Source organism: Panulirus ornatus, chromosome 58 (assembly GCF_036320965.1).
Source record: "Panulirus ornatus isolate Po-2019 chromosome 58, ASM3632096v1, whole genome shotgun sequence".
Lineage (NCBI taxonomy): Eukaryota > Metazoa > Arthropoda > Malacostraca > Decapoda > Palinuridae > Panulirus > Panulirus ornatus.
Genome location: NC_092281.1, coordinates 26,387,433 through 26,405,023, shown reverse-complemented (window position 1 = coordinate 26,405,023; position 17,591 = coordinate 26,387,433). Strand labels below are relative to the sequence as shown.

The 17,591-nt window shown below is 41.6% G+C and overlaps 1 protein-coding gene across 5 annotated transcripts in view; it reads right to left on the bottom strand.

Moving 5' to 3' along the window:
- Positions 1-17,591, bottom strand: part of LOC139766683 (glutaminase kidney isoform, mitochondrial-like) — a 440,343-nt gene that overhangs the window by 37,176 nt on the left and 385,576 nt on the right. For all 5 annotated transcript variants that reach the window (XM_071695597.1, XM_071695598.1, XM_071695599.1 and 2 more), the window contains 3 exons: positions 6,540-6,716; positions 5,548-5,679; positions 1,896-2,050 (listed from right to left, as the gene is read on the bottom strand). In XM_071695597.1, the coding sequence (XP_071551698.1) occupies positions 1,896-2,050; positions 5,548-5,679; positions 6,540-6,716 (464 nt within the window). The remainder of the gene's footprint in view (positions 1-1,895; positions 2,051-5,547; positions 5,680-6,539; positions 6,717-17,591) is intronic.

Here is a 17,591-nt window from a genome sequence, read left to right as displayed (position 1 = left end):
ACCTCGCTAACGCAGGAGACAGCGACAAAGTATAATAAGTAAATAACATCCATTATCCCTTCTTTCTAAATTGAAGAGTTCAATTTCTTTCAACACCTCATGGTAATTCATATGGTCTAGTACATCAATTCTGCTTGTGAAGTGTTTCTGTTATCCCTGTACCTTTTTACTTCCATCTGTTTAACTGGTGCCTATACAGCAAAGTAGTATTATACTTAGCTTACAATTTCTATGTTGAATATTCTATCATCAGCCTTCTGTTCCATTGTGAGTTCTCATTATCATAACATTCATTATTTGGCTTGAAAGCACTATCTTATCAATGTGTTCCTTGAATTCAAGTTTTTCACTGATGAGTTTGATATAATCTTAAGAAGACTCTCTATTCCTTTCTTTGTAAGATCCTTATAGGAAGGGAAATATATCTTGTTAATCATTCTACAAATCTTTTCCTCAAAAATCTCATTAAATTCCATTACCTTCCCTGTGCCCATTTGTAGATAAAATCAAGATCTCTATAATTTTTCTTGGTTTTCACTTATATCCACTCTTTTCCTTATTCTCGTCATATGTAAACACCAGAATACAGCAATATAATTAGAGAGGAGCAAAGCACTTTTAACATAATTCAAAATAATACAAAAATGACATAAAATTAAACCATAGGTTCAAGAGGAGTAAACTGTCAGATAAAAAAGTTGCTGAAAAAGGGTGCAGTGACAAAGGAGAAGAGGAAATGCTAAGTCTATCTTCAAGAAAGGAGATCAGAAAATTCAATGAACCACTACTACATCCGATGACATAGTATGCAAGTAACTAGAAAAGATAATAAAAAAGCAAATGGATGATAACTTGCAATGAAGAAACTATGTAAGAGACAATACAGGTTCAGAAAAAGGTCATGCATCACAAATTTCACAGACTTCCACAAGGAATGAGCTATATTTTAAACAAAATATATGAATCAGACAATATATGACAAATGTACGACATAAAAGACTGGTAAAGAAGGTGGATTTTCATGCAGGCATAAGGAGAAGACTGTTAATTGATAGAAAATGATCATAGTGGAAGTGAACAGACAATGTATGTCGACAGCCTTCCCCAAATGGATAGGGTCACCAGTAGGATGCTGCAGGGCTTAGTCTTAGGACTACTGCTCTTCAAGGTCTATGTAAATGACTTGCCAAAAGGACTGCTTTCATAACTGAATATAACTGCAGATGATACTTAGGTCATGAGAGTAGTGTGGAACGATGAAGACTGATATAAAATCAGCTCAGGGCAATGCAAGAGTTAGGAGGATGGGACAGTGAAAAAAGGCTTCAATATGAGTAAAAGCTAAAAGAAAAATAAGAACAGGAATCTGTATTTTAGAGGAAATTGGTTGGCAAACCTGATGCCAGAACAACACTTATAGAGAACTGTTCTGATGACAAACTATTTCCAGGTAAATATCAAAAGTAATTTTAAGTACATGGATAAGATGTTCAATAAGCTACTTATGTTGTTAGTAGACTCAAATTAAGATATGTTTCGCAAGGTTGGTCAACTAACTTATAGAAGCACAAAGACCTAGTGGAGAAAGTCAAGATGTGGATACCAATAATGGTACAGTGGGGGAGGAATCACACTAAGAAAAAATTATTTCAAAGCAATATCAGCATCTTCAGAAGTATAATCCTTTTTATGAGGTATTTAAGAATCTGTTTCTAGAGTGACACTTATCTGATTGACAGAGCTCCTGATGAAACTTTTATGAGGAATTTACAAATCTGTTTATAGAGAACACTTATCTGATTAACAGAGCTCCTGATGAAAATAAAGGCAAACTTACTTGACATACTTGTCAGCAAGGTAAGGTCATCAGGACTTATAAGTATGGCAACACCTACCTTCTCATTGCAGTGACATCACCAGAGCAGGCAGAGAAGAGGAGAGACACAACTTTCTGGCCACGTGACTCAAATTTCTGTTTGCGTGGGTCCTTCTTGTTGGCAGCATGACGGAGGTTGTCATACCGGTGGAAGTTAAATACTTGTACTAACTCCTGAAAGGCATACAACAATCAATAGTCCTATTCAAACAATCATATGATCAGGCAAAATATAAAAATACGCAACCCTATTATCACCAAATCAGAAAAATATTACGCACTACATATCCATGGACTTTCCACATAAAATACACCAGTAAAATCTATTTTCTTCCAGTGAGGAGATGGGAACTATGAATAAGATTCAAAACAGCAGTGAATTCAGCTTCTGTATCTTTTAGCCAATTATATATCATCATATAAGGATATACATTAGGATATTACTTAATTTTGCAAATCAGACTAGATAATACGATATAATTTTGCAAATCAGACTAGATAATATGATATAATTTTGCAAGTCAGACTTAGCATAACTAGGATATATACTATGACAACTAGGCTATCATTTTGCAAGTCTTACAGGATATAAGATAACGAGAATATAATTTTGTGAGGTCATACTAGGAAATCTCTTAATTTTGCAAGTGCACTGTAAGAAAAACATATACTAGGATAACTAGGATATAATTTTGCATGTCACACTAGGATATACACAAGTATAACAAAGACATAAGATAACTAGGATGTAATTTTGTAGGTCACACTAGGATATTTCTCAATTTTGCAAGTGCACTGCAAGACCAGGGATTCTATTTCTTAATCTTGCGGATATATACTTGGATATTTTCTAACTGTGCAAGCGCACTGCGAGCACAGTTCTGGATCTTCTGTTTCTTAATCATACGGATATATACTTACATATTTTTCTAATTCGGCAATTGTACTGCAAGCACAGATTTTCTGTTTCTTAATTTTGCAAGTGCAGAGATATACATAAGCACTTGATGATAATGTTTCAATGACAATATCATATTCACAAGCACAATGACTAAAGTTACTAGAATTCAAGACTAGAATGGCAGTTTCTTCCCATTCATGTGAATTGTTATCATAAACTGATAAACAGATATGCTCTACCAAACAATGTGTGAGTAAAGGAATTATTGTAAAAACATAATACCCCGAAAGGTAATCAAACACTGTATCAAAGACATCAGCAATTACCTCTTCAATCAAAAGACTTTTCCAGTAGATTAGTCTTGATTAACAAGCTCTTCCTACTAGCACTGGCATAAGGAAGATATATATTCAATAACACTATCTCCAGAGTCATCAAGATCAATATCACAAAGCTAGGAACTAAGTTCCATGAAATTCTAGCAAATCTACTACTTTTGAAGAAAAGTGACCAAGATGGTGATGCAGGTAGTAATTTGGGTCTTTCATGTGGTGCATAAATTTTTTGGATTATCTTCCTAGTACTTGAAGACAGTCCGAATATTGGTTAGTTCACAATTTACCTCCATAATAGTTTTGGTGACAGGATGAGAACTATGGCAACCAGAAATGCCCCTCTTTTTTGAAGATTCCAATCTTGTGTCTCTAAGATGAAAATCATAACCAAGCCTTTTAGATAAACTTCATCAACTACATATCTAATAAAAGCTGTAGCCTATCTAATCCACTTTGTGAACCATCACAATCCTAAACAGTTCTTATATATTTTCATTATTCTGACACCATCCACAAATATATTCAAGTATGATTCAAGTTCTTTTAAGTAATATTTACTGATCAGCAATAACAGCAGCCTAAAGATTAAGTAAGCCCTGCAGTCTTTACTGGTTACTCTAATCCACTTCAAACAATCCAGTTTCAGGAAAATACAATTTTCAACCAATCTTGGGAGTCTAAAAGCACACAACCCATCAAAAACTTTCTTCAAGTTATTTTTCATCCCATCAACCAAGCTTTTTTATGCTATTTTTCAATCATGGATGATTAGAAAATTTATTATGTGCAACCTCTTTCCTCTTGAGAACATGCTGCCTCTCATTTTGTAAATCACCCTTTTAAAAGTATTCATCCATTTGCTTTCTGATTACCTTTTCCAGTATTCTACAAACAATGCCTGCCAATGTTCATGACACAACAGATAAAATCTACATTTCCAATCAGTTGTGTTGACTTATTGCTTAATTTTTCAACAAATGTATATGCTGTGAATTTGAGTATGAGGAAGACAAAAAGATTGATATAATGTAAGATATGTAATGACTATTACTGAATGAGTCAATATTTCGTGTGACACATGAACTTTGTCAGGAGTTCCATGCATTATCCATATCTTCTTCATTACATGTAGGGACATTATTTACTTTTTTCCACTTCCTTAGCACTGATCTTCTTTCTTTCACTGAGTTTTTTAAGTTCACATAGATGAAAGGTTTCACACTCATGTTGTCATGATACTGAATTACATTATACAATTTCTGTCTTAAACTTATGGATACCTATATAACCTTAGGATCCCTTTAACAGCCTTAATGCTGAGGTGATGTAGCCTTTTGAAAAGTGACTTTCAGCAACATCAGCAAACATATTCAAGTAAAAGTACAGTCCTCCTGAAACATCATTAATACAGATTAAGAATAACAGTGGCCCCATCACTAAGACCTACATCTTTCCCTTGGTTCCTAAAACTCACTTAGAAAAGGTATCCCAACATATCCTCTATTTATTTCCATTTAGATATTTTTCAATCCACTGAAGGAGCTTTTCCATTACAAATCCCCAAAATCCAACTACTTTATCAATCTCTTGTGTAGGACACTCTGCAGTGCCTTCTGGCCATCAATTTTTTTTTTTACTAAATCAGAGTACAAAATATATTATACATGATTCCTTTGTTTGAACCCAAGTTATCCCTTCCTTACATAGTAATCATCCATTTGTGTTCTGATTACCTTTTCCTGCTCATCAGCAATATTGGTCTGTATTTCAGTGCAACTTCCTGACCTACTTCTTAAATAAAGGCACATTTCCTAAGTTCTACTCCCTTATCACTACACTTTCTTCTAACACTTGTATGAACAATTACCTCTTTGTGCATAAAGGAAGGGAGTTTTATCTTTGAAAGTAAATATTCTTGGCTTCTGTTCTGGCTGCCTTCACTGTTTCTTAGTTTGTTCCCTTAATCTACGTTTCTGTTATTCAAAGAGTATTTCTTCAAATACTTAATCTACCTTTCTGTTATTCAAAGAGTATTTCTTCAAATACTTAATCTACCTTTCTGTTATTCAAAGAGTATTTCTTCAAATACTTAATCTACCTTTCTGTTATTCAAAGAGTATTTCTTCAAATACTTAATCTACCTTTCTGTTATTCAAAGAGTATTTCTTCAAATACTTAATCTACCTTTCTGTTATTCAAAGAGTAGTCCTTCAAATCTTTACTGAATCACTTCTTACTTAATTCCTGCATCCTTTGGCTGATCTGTTTTTCCAGTTTCAAAGAATTACTGTACTTTTCTACTTTTAAACTTGCTTCATAGAACCCCTAGACTTCCTTTGCACACACGAGTCCACAAAAATTGCCCCAAGGGACCCTTGGACTTACCACAAAGAACATGGGTTCCTGAACTTAGCTCAAGAAACCATTACACCTACCTCACAAAACTTGAGTCCTCTGACAGAGTTGCCAAGTAGGTCTAGTGGTGGAGACCAGGTGCAAATGCCCATCACATTGGGAATGACCAGCATGATGGCCCCACACACACCTGACTTGGCTGGCAGACCCACCTGCCAGATAAACACACTCATACTGTAATGCTAGGTATGACTTTATATTAGATGACACTAAATGTACTACATCATCAAGGTTTTATTCATTCACAAAAAATTAAACCTAACATTAATGAAAGGTACTCTCCAACAACTAGACTCTTTAAGTCTATGCCTTCTTGTGTTTTCCTTTGACACTTATAATGTCTTCCTTTGGCAGGCATGTCTATTAGCCCCAAAGGAGCGTAATAATAGTACTTTCCAACTTTAAGAGTACCAAAACTGGTAATCAGTTTTCTTTTGTACATGAAAGAATACAAAATTTAAAATTTCCTTCATCATAAACTTCTGCAGTTTAAGAATGAATATATGCCTCATCTCTGATCATAGTTCTAAAAAGTAAGGTAAAGTATGACGAGTAAAAATTTTCAAAATTCTAGCATTAAAAACATCCCTTAACAAAAAGTTATAGAGCTTAAACATATCTCTGATTCTACGATTCATGTATCTCTTTTTCCCCCAGCTGATGTTCAAAATATACAGACTAAATTCATGACTTATAAAGATTTATGATGAAAACTGAACATATAGTGTCTGAGTCTGCATTTCTTATGGCCAAATACATAACAGATATGATCCAAAGTTTGAAACTGTGCATATCATTAGCCCTAGGATTTTATGTTTAAGATTAATTATATCTCTGTTTACATGTAATACTTATCAGATTCAACATAAAGAAAATGTAGCACGATACAGTCTATGATTAATCCATGGTACAGAAATTTTCAGGGTCAGTGCAAAATACAACTCAAGGTCAAAAGTGTTCAATATCTACAAACAAGTATGTAATCAACTGACTTAAACCTTTTAGCACCCACCTTGAAGGCAAACTGGCCAGAGTAGTCATACATGCCACAAGAGTGCATCAGGGAAAGCACATCACGCACTGCATTTGGCTTCATCACCTGCTCGCCAGTGGTAGGGCATATGCCACCATTGGCCAGAGTTGCAGCCATCACAGATACACTCTCTGCTGTTAATTCCATCGAACAACTCTGCAACCAAAAAACAAACAAATCATTCCACATAACATCATTAAAATAATGATTTGGTTATATGATAACAGTGAGCCCATATGTGATTTTGCTATCATTCTCATCTCTAGGTATACATTATATCGTTACATACTTCACCCTTAACTATACCTGTACCAAATGTTCCTTACAAGACTGTAAAGTCAGTGTATGACTGTCCATCATAAATCATAAATTCTACACAACTGTCAATCTTGTATATCAATATTGTCCTCAGAAATCTTAAATGAACTCTCTTTTGTTACTGCAAAAGCAAAGTTGTTCTGGATGTTTTCATCCAATATCTACTCTCTCAACCACACTCTTTTTATTACCACACATCTCTCTTACCCTCTCATTACTTACTTGATCAAACCACCTCACACCACATATTGTCCTCAAACATCTCATTTCCAGCACATCCACCATCTATTAAATAAGCTTAAATCACTGTTTCCTGCATCAGCAAGGTAGCACCAGGAAACAGGCAAAGAATGGCTCATCCACTCACATACACATATATATATATATATATATATACAAAACGTTCATATATGCACCTATACATACATATACATATCAACATATACATACACATACACAGACATATACATATATACACATGTGCATATTCTTACTTGCTTGCCTTTATCCATTCCTGTTGCTACCCCTCCTCACACGAAATAGAATCGTTTCCCCTACTTCAGCAAGGAAGTGCCAGGAAAACAGACAAGAAAGGCCACATTCTTTCACACTCAGTCTCTAGCTGTCATGTGTAATGCAACAAAACCACACCTCCCTATCCTCATCCAGGCCCCACAGATCTTTCCATGATTTACCACAGACACTTCACATGCCCTGGTTCAGTCCACTGACAGCACATCAACCCTGGTATACCATATCTTTCCAATTCACTCTATTCCTTGCACAGCTCTCACCCTCCTGTATGTTCAGGCCCCGATCACTCAAATTCTTTTTCAATCCATCCTTCCACCTCTAATTTGATCTGTTTCTCCTAGTTTTCTCCACCTCTGACACATATGTCCTCTTTGTCAATTATTCATCACTCATTCTCTCCATATGTCCAAACCATTTCAACACACCCTCTTCTGCTCTCTCAACCATACTCTTATTTCCACACATCTCTCTTACCCTTACATGGATATATATACATCCTAGACTGAACCAGGTACCCAGTTTATCAACCAGGATTCGAACCTATGTGCTCAACCCTAGGTGGCCCGTGAATGCTTCATAGTCAGAAACATTAAATGCTACACCACAGAGGTCTAGAGAACAATCGGGCAGATACTGGTCTCCAAGAAAAAGGCAGCCAAGACACACTCCCCCTTTTAAGATCTGAAATTTCATTTTTCTTCAAGAAAAATTTATGAAGGGAAATTGTAGTTAATTCATTATATGAAGCCTCTGACACACTGATTAGAAAGGGAGAAGGCACCTTATCTAATAAATTTTTCTAAGTAGAAAAAAATGTGGATGCTCCGTACATCTAACTAAAAGCTAACTATATGCCAAGAAATTCTTTAATGGATTTTCTTTAATCATAAAAGGAAACAATGAAAAAAGGGCCTCCTTGCCTGGTCAAAGGATCATCCGCAGGATGGCTTTTCGCTTGTGCAGAAGACAAGGTTAGCCCCTGACCCAGTCTAAGGCTGAGTGAGGTGACTTACAATTTAATTCACAAGTCCTGCATCCATTATAAGTCAGTCTAAGAGAAAGGAATTCTGCCCCTTACTGCTCATGCTATAAAATGGGCTCTTATGAGATTTGCCCTTTCTTAAAACAGTAGATGGCATGCCATTAGAATGCACTGTCGAGAGTCACCTTTGACACACCAAGCAACTTTCGGGGGCTGTCTGTGTCTGAAGAAGTTCAGCTGCCAAGGTATACACTCTTCACATGTAGGTCACCAACAGATGGCAATTCTTAACACTCTGGTCTTGGCTACAAAAGGTTTTTGCAGTGGGTTACCAAGATCCTCTGGTTAGGGAGATGTTGATCTGGTCATGAAAGCAAACAACATGTCAACCAACAAAAAGGAAAGCTATCTATGTTCCCTCTGGTTACATAACTCATATGACTCCTCATATGCAATGACAGCTGAACTTTATATCAATAAATCATAATTTAACTACTTATTTCTCTTTGAGAAAAATACCCATTGGGATCTATAACAGTATCTGTATTTTATGTTATCCGAGTCCTGGGTGTAGACCTAAATCACTAATAACCTCAATGGCAAAGAAAATAAAACAAAGTTCTCTTCTCTACTTCTCTGGTACATCCCCTCAACCATGTAATTACAATACACGACAGTGACTGACAAATCATTATCTCATTAGTACCACTGAGTATCATCAGTATATAGGACATAGTACTTCTAGAAGGAAGGCCAGTGACCAACCTTCGCCATCTCGCCAACAACGATGGCTTGAGGATTTGGACTGATCTTGTCATACAGATCTTACTTGAAGACATGATCTCATCATTGCTCTGTAAGGTTATGTATTGAGAACTACCGAGCGCTAGCATCTTTGTAGCTATGTGAAGGCCCGCATTGACTTGACGGTGGTTCAGCTATCACCACAACTTCACCAGTATATAACACTGGTCAACAAAAGTTTAACGTTCTATTTTGTCCCACGAGTTAAGATACATGGACCCTATAGTACCTTTTACGCTAAATTCGAATTATTTTTTAGAATTTTTCGATCAAGCAAGGTTTTTTTTTTTTAATTACAGAGTAATTAAAATGTACAGTGTATATTACTCATTAATAAACAAGGCTGGTATACTTAAAAAACTTACCTCTAAAATGTACAAATGTATGATTTACAGCCACCTTTGGCCTTGTAAATATCCCACCTTAGTGTTCAGCAGTAATCCGCCATATAGAAGGGCTCAAATTTCGTTGGTAGCACTTTTCCATGTCCGAAATGTCCCGGTGAAATCTTCCGCCATGCTCATCAATGACCGCCTCTACATTTTCCAGGGAAAAAGTCTCAGTGCGAGTCTAAAAGATGAATTTTTAGACTCATATTGCATCCCAGAGCTTTATATGAGTTTAATAGATCTTTTCCAACATCACAGCGCTTTTCTGATCTGTGATATCCAAAAAAATTTCTTTGCAAACTCTTAAATGACAGCCATTTTTTTTTTTGTCAATCTAGCTCTTCATCTCGAAGCAGTTCCCTGATCTGTGGTCCTACCATAATACCCTCCTTGATTTTTGTATCAATGTTTCTGAGGATCTATTCCTCAAATATGTGAATCCATAGCCAGTTTTGTTCAAACCTTTGACGAAGTTCTTCCTCAACCCGAGCTTAATGTGCAAAGGTGACAGATATATTTTCTCAGGATCAACAGGAGGAGGATTGGCGACATTCTCTTCTTCAATGGAGTGACACATAATGGTTCTCCTTGTCCCGGCTGTTCCACTCATAAGAGGAAACTACAGAACTTCGTGTAACAAAGTTGTATTCAAAAGTAAAAGTACCACAACCTTTAGATCACCACATACATTCCACTTAAAAGTCACCATACTTGATTAATCGTACGATTCCTTCATGGTAGCTGCGTGAGCCAGAGGAATGGAGGGGAACTTATTTCCGTCGTGGAGTAGAACCACTTTCAAGCTTACATTTAATGAGTCAATAAACAATCGCCACTCATCTGTGTTACATTCGTGGCCAAGTGCCTCCATAACAGAAGGAACATCATTGCAAAACACCAGACCATCTTCAAGGGAGAAAAATTCTTTGAAAACGACATGGCGATCAACGATAAAAACCCACTTTTAGTTTCATCATTCTGGAAAAGATTCCAGCCCTTCAACCTGGAACTGGCTTTTTAGACAAATCTAAATCGAGGAGGAGATCATTAAGATCTCTTTGACTCAGCCAATTCGCTCCAAGAACAGCTTGCTTGAAATGTTGGATCCATATTGTCCTCTACCTGGTCTACTCTCTCATCACCAGACTCATTGTCACTCAGTGTCATTTTTTCTTGGAGGCTTAGACACTGGTAATTCCTGACTGTGAGGCACTGGCCTCATACAAGATGATAAATGAGGTTATCTTAACAGTAATGCTTGGATTCTGATGTCATACCATTTTTTTTTTTTTTTTTTTTCCAAAAGAAGGAACAGAGAAGGGGGCCAGGTGAGGATATTCCCTCAAAGGCCCAGTCCTCTGTTCTTAGCGCTACCTCGCTAATGCGGGAAATGGCGAATAGTATGAAAAAAAAAAAAAAAAAATATATATATATATATATATATATATATATATATATATATATATATATATATATATATATATCTTTTAAACTATTCGCCATTTCCCGCGTCAGCGAGGTAGCGTTAAGAACAGAGGACTGGGCCTTTTTTGGAATATCCTCACCTGGCCCCCTCTGTTCCTTCTTTTGGAAAATCAAAAAAAACGAGAGGGGAGGATTTCCAGCCCCCCCCCCGCTCCCTCCCCTTTTAGTCGCCTTCTACGACACGCAGGGAATACGTGGGAAGTATTCTTTCTCCCCTATCCCCAGGGAAAAAAAAAAAGTATATATATATATATATATATATATATATATATATATATATATATATATATATATATTGGTTCTCTTCAAACCAAAGGAATGGCAAAAGGCGTGTAAATTTAGCCCATGTAGTGAGAAACTTTAATACATGTGACACAACAGATATAGGGGACCCAACTTTTAACCTAGTCACCCACTTTACAACCAAAGTAATGCCCATAGCATTTTTTTTTTAAAGGGGTGTGAAAAAAAACGTTTTGCGTTATGAATGTCAATTCACCGAAGATGTAGCTGAAAGAATTCGGACAATTTACAGTTTCAGGGCATTATAACGTAATGATATGCGAGTATGCTGGAACAAAAAACTATGGGCGATAGAGAAATTCTGAAAAAAATATTTGGACTCAACGCGCAAAATTACACAAGAATTTCTTCCCACATGGGACAAAATCTTTGTTGACCAGTATAATCAGTACCAACCGGGCAAAGAGACTTTCTTGTTTCATATATATATATATATATATATATATATATATATATATATATATATATATATATATATATATATATATGGCCAGTTTGTTATAATGTCAAGTCAGGACTTACACTCGTTATGGTATGTCCAATAGTCCTCTACTTAAGTAACTTCAAGAGAATTAACTCTCAAAATGCACTGCTTTTTCACAGTCTATACCGTTAATCATACAATGACACCCAACCTATAACATAAGGAAAGTCTTGCAGAACGAGCACACTAAATCTTCACCAACAATGCGAGCCCTGGTTAAAAGGCTAAGAAGAGAACGCTTGTGGAATCACGTGTGCACAAAAACTTTAATAGGCCATTCCTCATCAATAGATGTTTTCTTCATTTCATGACACGCACATATATTTTTGAACTATACAAAGAAATTCCTACCAAAAAAATGTATGGATTCAGTCCTTTGTTACTCCAAGAATACGCCTATCTTCAAAGGTAGATAAAATCTAGCGAGGGACTAATTCCAAGAATACAATAAGTTGCGCCTTTGCAATTACTGAAATCATATGGTGGGATCAACCTATATTGTACATAATAATACTATACCATCCTGAGGAATGACGTGGGGAGACACCTACACTATACATTACTATAGAGTTCCATCCTGGGAAATATGGACGTGTCACACCACCAAATAGCTTATGTATTGTATTATTAACAAGAGCTTCATACACTGGATGAAAACGTTCAGTGGTTGCTGAGTTGAAGCAATTGTTATTGTGTTGTGAGGACAAGATACAATGTCAAATATTTGCGTAAATGTCAGTGGGGAAACCCCCTCCCCCCAAGTTGGTGAACATTGCTTTTCGCAGCGCATGACTGGGCTACTTGGATATCGGTTTAGCAAATGGTATTAAATGAGTATATACTCCTGATATCTAATGATGAACACATAAATACATCTATCTTGTACATTGGTATATATCAAAGATCTTTGGTATATATCGATTCCTTAATTTCTCAAGTCCCAGGTATAACTGTGCAGAGCCAGCGAAACCCTAAAGCCTAAAGTTCAACGGAATAAAACTAAAATGAACATAAAAAACCAGTGAACTAACGTTCAAATAATCTATTACTATTCAAGGTTGAAATGAAAGGTATGCAACAACAATTTACTTTGCCATCGAAAGCTAATGACCCCCCCCATTCCACTGGCCAACACGTAGCGATTATTAGACAATATGGACCACTTCACCTGCTCTACATACAATGTCCACGGTTCCATGAACATTATGTAGCCATACATTAAGGTGTAAATGATAAAAAAAACCTTAATTGCAGTACAAATCTAAAGGAAAGAATATATTTTCTGGTACATCGTTAATTAATCAATGAAATCATACAGCCGCTGGTGACACTGCAGCTTCCAGGCTGCTGCTCACTACGCTGTAACCACTTACTGCACTGCACTACTTTGATGAACAGGGTAAGGTGGACTCCCTTGGAGCGAAAAGTTCTTTGACGAGATCGTAAGAATATGTTTACTGATGATGCACAAGTTCTGAGGGAGGGGGAAAAACGAGGAGGATTGCATCAGCTTAAGGTACGCGCACATTGATGCGACGACGTAGCACAGAGCAAGGGCAGAAATGCAGCGAGAACACGCACACTGGGACGCAAGGCACAGTGGGGGAAGCACGCACACTGGGACGCAAGGCACAGTGGGGGAAGCACAAATTTCTGCTTCACTCGTGCCACATGTCAGGCCATTCCATGGCATTACATCCTTCTGGACGTATGTCACGCTCTATCATACATATCATCAACCTGTTGTCTGTTTAAGTCGAAAGTCGTTCCTAAATTCTGCATCAGACAATTCAGATATTAAGGTAAATTCTCCTCGACGCGTCCTTCATGTACTCATCACTCCTCCATACCGAGTATTTTCCTTTGTTGATGTCAGGCATTAAATGCTCCATTTCAGAGTCTGATTCTGAATCTATATCTAAATGATATTACAACTCAGCCATGAGCAGTACAACAGAAACGCTAACACACACACACACACACACGGCTGTGTCTGCCCTGTGCTGTGTTGCCCTGCCCTGCCATACCCCTGTGTCAGCCCTATGCTGTGTTGTGCTGCCCTCTGTCTGCCTTGTCTGCCTTGTGCTGTGCTGCCCTGTCCTACCCTGTGTCTGCCCTGTCCTGTGTCTGCCCTGTGCTGTGATGCCCTGCCCTGTGTCTGCCATGTGCTGTGCTGCCCTGCCCTGTGTCTGTCTCATGCTGTGCTCCCCTCCCCTGTGCTACACTTCCCTGTGTCTACCCTGTGCTGTGCTTCCCTGCCCTACCCTATGTCTGCCCTGTGCTATGCTAAGTTGCCATGCCCTGGACTGTGTCTGCCCTGTGGTACTCTGTGCTGCACTGCCCTGCACTGTCCTGTGTCGGCCCAGTGCTATGCTGACCTGCTCTATCCTGCCCTATGCTGTGCTGCCTTGTCCTGCCCTGTGTCTGCCCTGCCCTGCGCTATGCTGCCCTACCCTGTGTCTGCCCTCGTGTGCTGTCCTGCCCTGTGCTGTGCCGAGCTGCGCTGCCATGTGTCTGCCCTGTGCTGTGCTTATCTGCCCTGCCCTGTACTGTGCTGTGCTGCCATGCCCTGCCCTGCGTCTGTCCTGTGCTGTGCTGTCCTGCCCTGCCTGGTGTCTTCCTAGTGCTATCCTTCCCTGCCCTGCCATGTGCTGTGCTAAGCTACCCTGGCTTGTGTCTGACCTGTGCTTTGCTGCCCTGTCCTGCAGTGTCTGCCCTGTGTTGTGCTGCCCTGCCCTGTGTCTGCTCTATGCTGTGCTGCCCTACACAATGTCCGTCCTATGCTGTGCTGCCCTGTCCTGTGTCTGCCTTGTGCTGTGCTGCCCTGCCCTATTTCTGCTCTGTGCTGTGCTGCCCTGCCCTGGCTTGTATCTGTTCTGTGCTGTGCTGCCCTGCCCTACCCTGTGTCTTCCCAGCGCTATACTGCCTTGCCCTGCCCTGCGTCTGCCCTGTGCTGTGCTAAGCTGCCCTTCTCTTCCTAATGCATACTGCCCTGCTCTAAGCTGCCCTACCCTACCCTGTGTCTTCCCAGTGCTATACTGCCCTGCCCTGCCTTGCCTTGTGTCTGCCCTGTGCTGTGCTAAGCTGCCCTCCATCTTCCTAATGCTATACTGCCCTACCCTCCGTCTTCCCAATGCTATACTGCCCTACCCTCCGTCTTCCCAATGCTATACTGCCCTGCTCTAAGCTGTGCTAAGATGCCCTGCCCTACCCTTTGCTGCGTCTGCCCTGTGCTGCACTGCTCTGCGTCTGCCCAGTGCTATGCTACCGTGCCCTGTGCTGTCCTACCCTACTCTGTGTCTGCTCTAGTGTGCTGCCCTGCCTTGCCCTGCTGTGCTGTGCCGCTGTGCCCTGCCCAGTGTCTACCCTGTGCTGCCCTACCCTGTGGCTATCCAGTGCTATGCTGCATTGCCCTGCCCTGTGCTATACTGCCTTGTCCTGCCCTGTGTCTACCCTGTGCTGTGCTGTGCTGCCCTATCCTACCCCGTGTCTGCATTCTAGTGTGTTGCCCTGCCCTGCTCTGTATCTGCACTGTGCTGTGCTGCTCTGCCCTGCCATGTGTCTGCCCCGTGCTGTGCTGCCTTGCGTCTGCCTTACCCAGTGTATGCCCTACCCTGTGTCTGCCCTGCCGTGGCTTGTGTCTGCCATTTGGTGTGCTGTCCTGCACTACCCTATGCTGTGCTGCCCTGTGCTGTGTTGCACTGCACTGCCCTGTGTCTGCCCAGCGCTATGCTGCCCTGCCCTACCCTGTGCTGTGCTGCCTTGTCCTACCCTGTGCTGTGCTGCTCTGCCCTGCCCTATGTCTGCCCTGTCCTGCGTCTGCACTGTGCTGTGCTGCGCTGCCCTGCCATGTGTCTGCCCTGTGCTGTGCTTAGCTGCCCTGCCCTGTGTCTTCCCAGTGCTATCCCGCCCTGCCCTGTGCTGTGTTGTGTTGACCTACCCTATGTCTCCTATGCTCTGCTGCTCTGCCCTCTAGTGTGCTGCCCTGTGCTGTGTTGCTATGCTTTGCCCTGTGCTGTGCTGTCCTGCCCTGCCCTACCTTGTGCTGTGCTACACTGCCCTGCGTCTGCTCTGTGCTGCCCTGTCCACCCAGTGCTATGCTGCTCTGCCCTAACCTGCCCTGTGTCTGCCTTGTGCTGTGCTGCCTGTCCTACCCTAACCTGTCTGCCCTGTGTCTGCCTTGTGCTGTGCTGCCTGTCCTACCCTAACCTGTCTGCCCTGTGCTGTGCTGCCCTACCCTGCCCTATGCTGTGCTGCTCTGCCCTGCCTTTTACTGCCCTCTAGTGTGCTGCTCTGCCCTGCCTTTTACTGCCCTCTAGTGTGCTGCCCTGCCCTGTGGCTGCCCTCTGCTGTTCTGTGCTGCACTGCCATGTGTCTGCCCCAGCTGTCGTGCCCTGTCTACCCTGTGCTGCCCTACCTTGCCCTGTGTCTGCCCAGTGCTATGCTGCCCTGCCCTATGTCTGCGGTGTGCTGTGCTGCCCTGCCCTGTGTCTGTCCTGTGCTGTGCAGCCCTGCCCTGCGCTGTGCTGCCCTGTGTCTGTCTTGTACTGTGCTAAGCTGCCCTGCCTGAGTCTTTCTTGCGCTGTGCTGCACTGCCCTGTGTCTGTCCTGTGCTGTGCTAAGCTACCCTGCCCTGAGTCTGTCTTGAGCTGTGCTGCACTACCCTGTGGCTGCCCTTTGCTGTTCTGTGCTGCACTGCCATGTGTCTGCCCGAGCTGCGGTGCCCTATCTACCCTGTGTCTGCCCAGTGCTATGCTGCCTTGCCCTATGTCTGTGCTGTGCTGAGCTGCCTTGCTCTGCCATTTGTCCTGTGCTGTGCAGCCCTACCTTCCCCTGTGTCTGTCCTGCGCTGTGCTACCCTACCCTGCCCTGTGTCTATCCTGTGCTGTGCCGCACTGCCCTGCCCTGAGTCTGTCTTGCGCTGTGCCTTACTGCCCTGTGTCTGTCCTGTGCTGTGCTAAGCTGCCCGGCCCTGAGTCTGTCTTGAGCTGTGCTGCACTGCCCTGTGTCGTGTTGCTCTACCCTTCCTTCCCCTGTGCTGTGTTGCCTTGTCCTACCCTGCCCTGAGCTGTACTGCCTAGTCCTGCCCTGTGCTGTAATGCCTTACCCTGCCCTATGCTGCACTGCTCTGGCCTATCCTGTACTGTCCTCTAGTGTGCTGCCCTGCCTTGCCCTGTGTCTGTACTGTGCTGTACTGCCCTGCCCTGTCTGCCCTTTGCTGTGCTGTGTTGCGCAGCCATGTCTGCCCTGTGCTGTGGTGTCCTGCCCTGCGTCTAACTTGTGCTGTGCTGCCCTGACCAACCCTATGTCTACCCTGTGCTGCCCTACCCTGCCCTGTGTCTGTCCTGTGATGTGCTGCCTGGTGTCTAGCCTGTGCTGCCCTACCTTGCCCTATGTCTGCCCAGTGCTGCCCTGTGTCTGCCCAGTGCTGCGCTGCCCTGCCATGTGCCTGCCCTGTGCTGTGCTATGCTGTGCCCTGCCCTGTGCTGTGTCGACCTACACTGTGTCTCTCCTGTGCTCTGCTGCTCTGTCCTCTAGTGTGCTGCCTTGTGCTGTGCTAAGCTATCCTGCCCTGTACTGTGGTGTTGTCATGCTTTGCCCTCTGTTGTGCTATCCTGCCCTACCCTGCCCTGTGATTACCTCGTGATATCCTGTCCTACCCTGCCCTACCCTACCATGTCTGCCCTGTGCTGTGCTACACTGCCCTGCGTCTGCTCTGTGCTGCCCTCTGT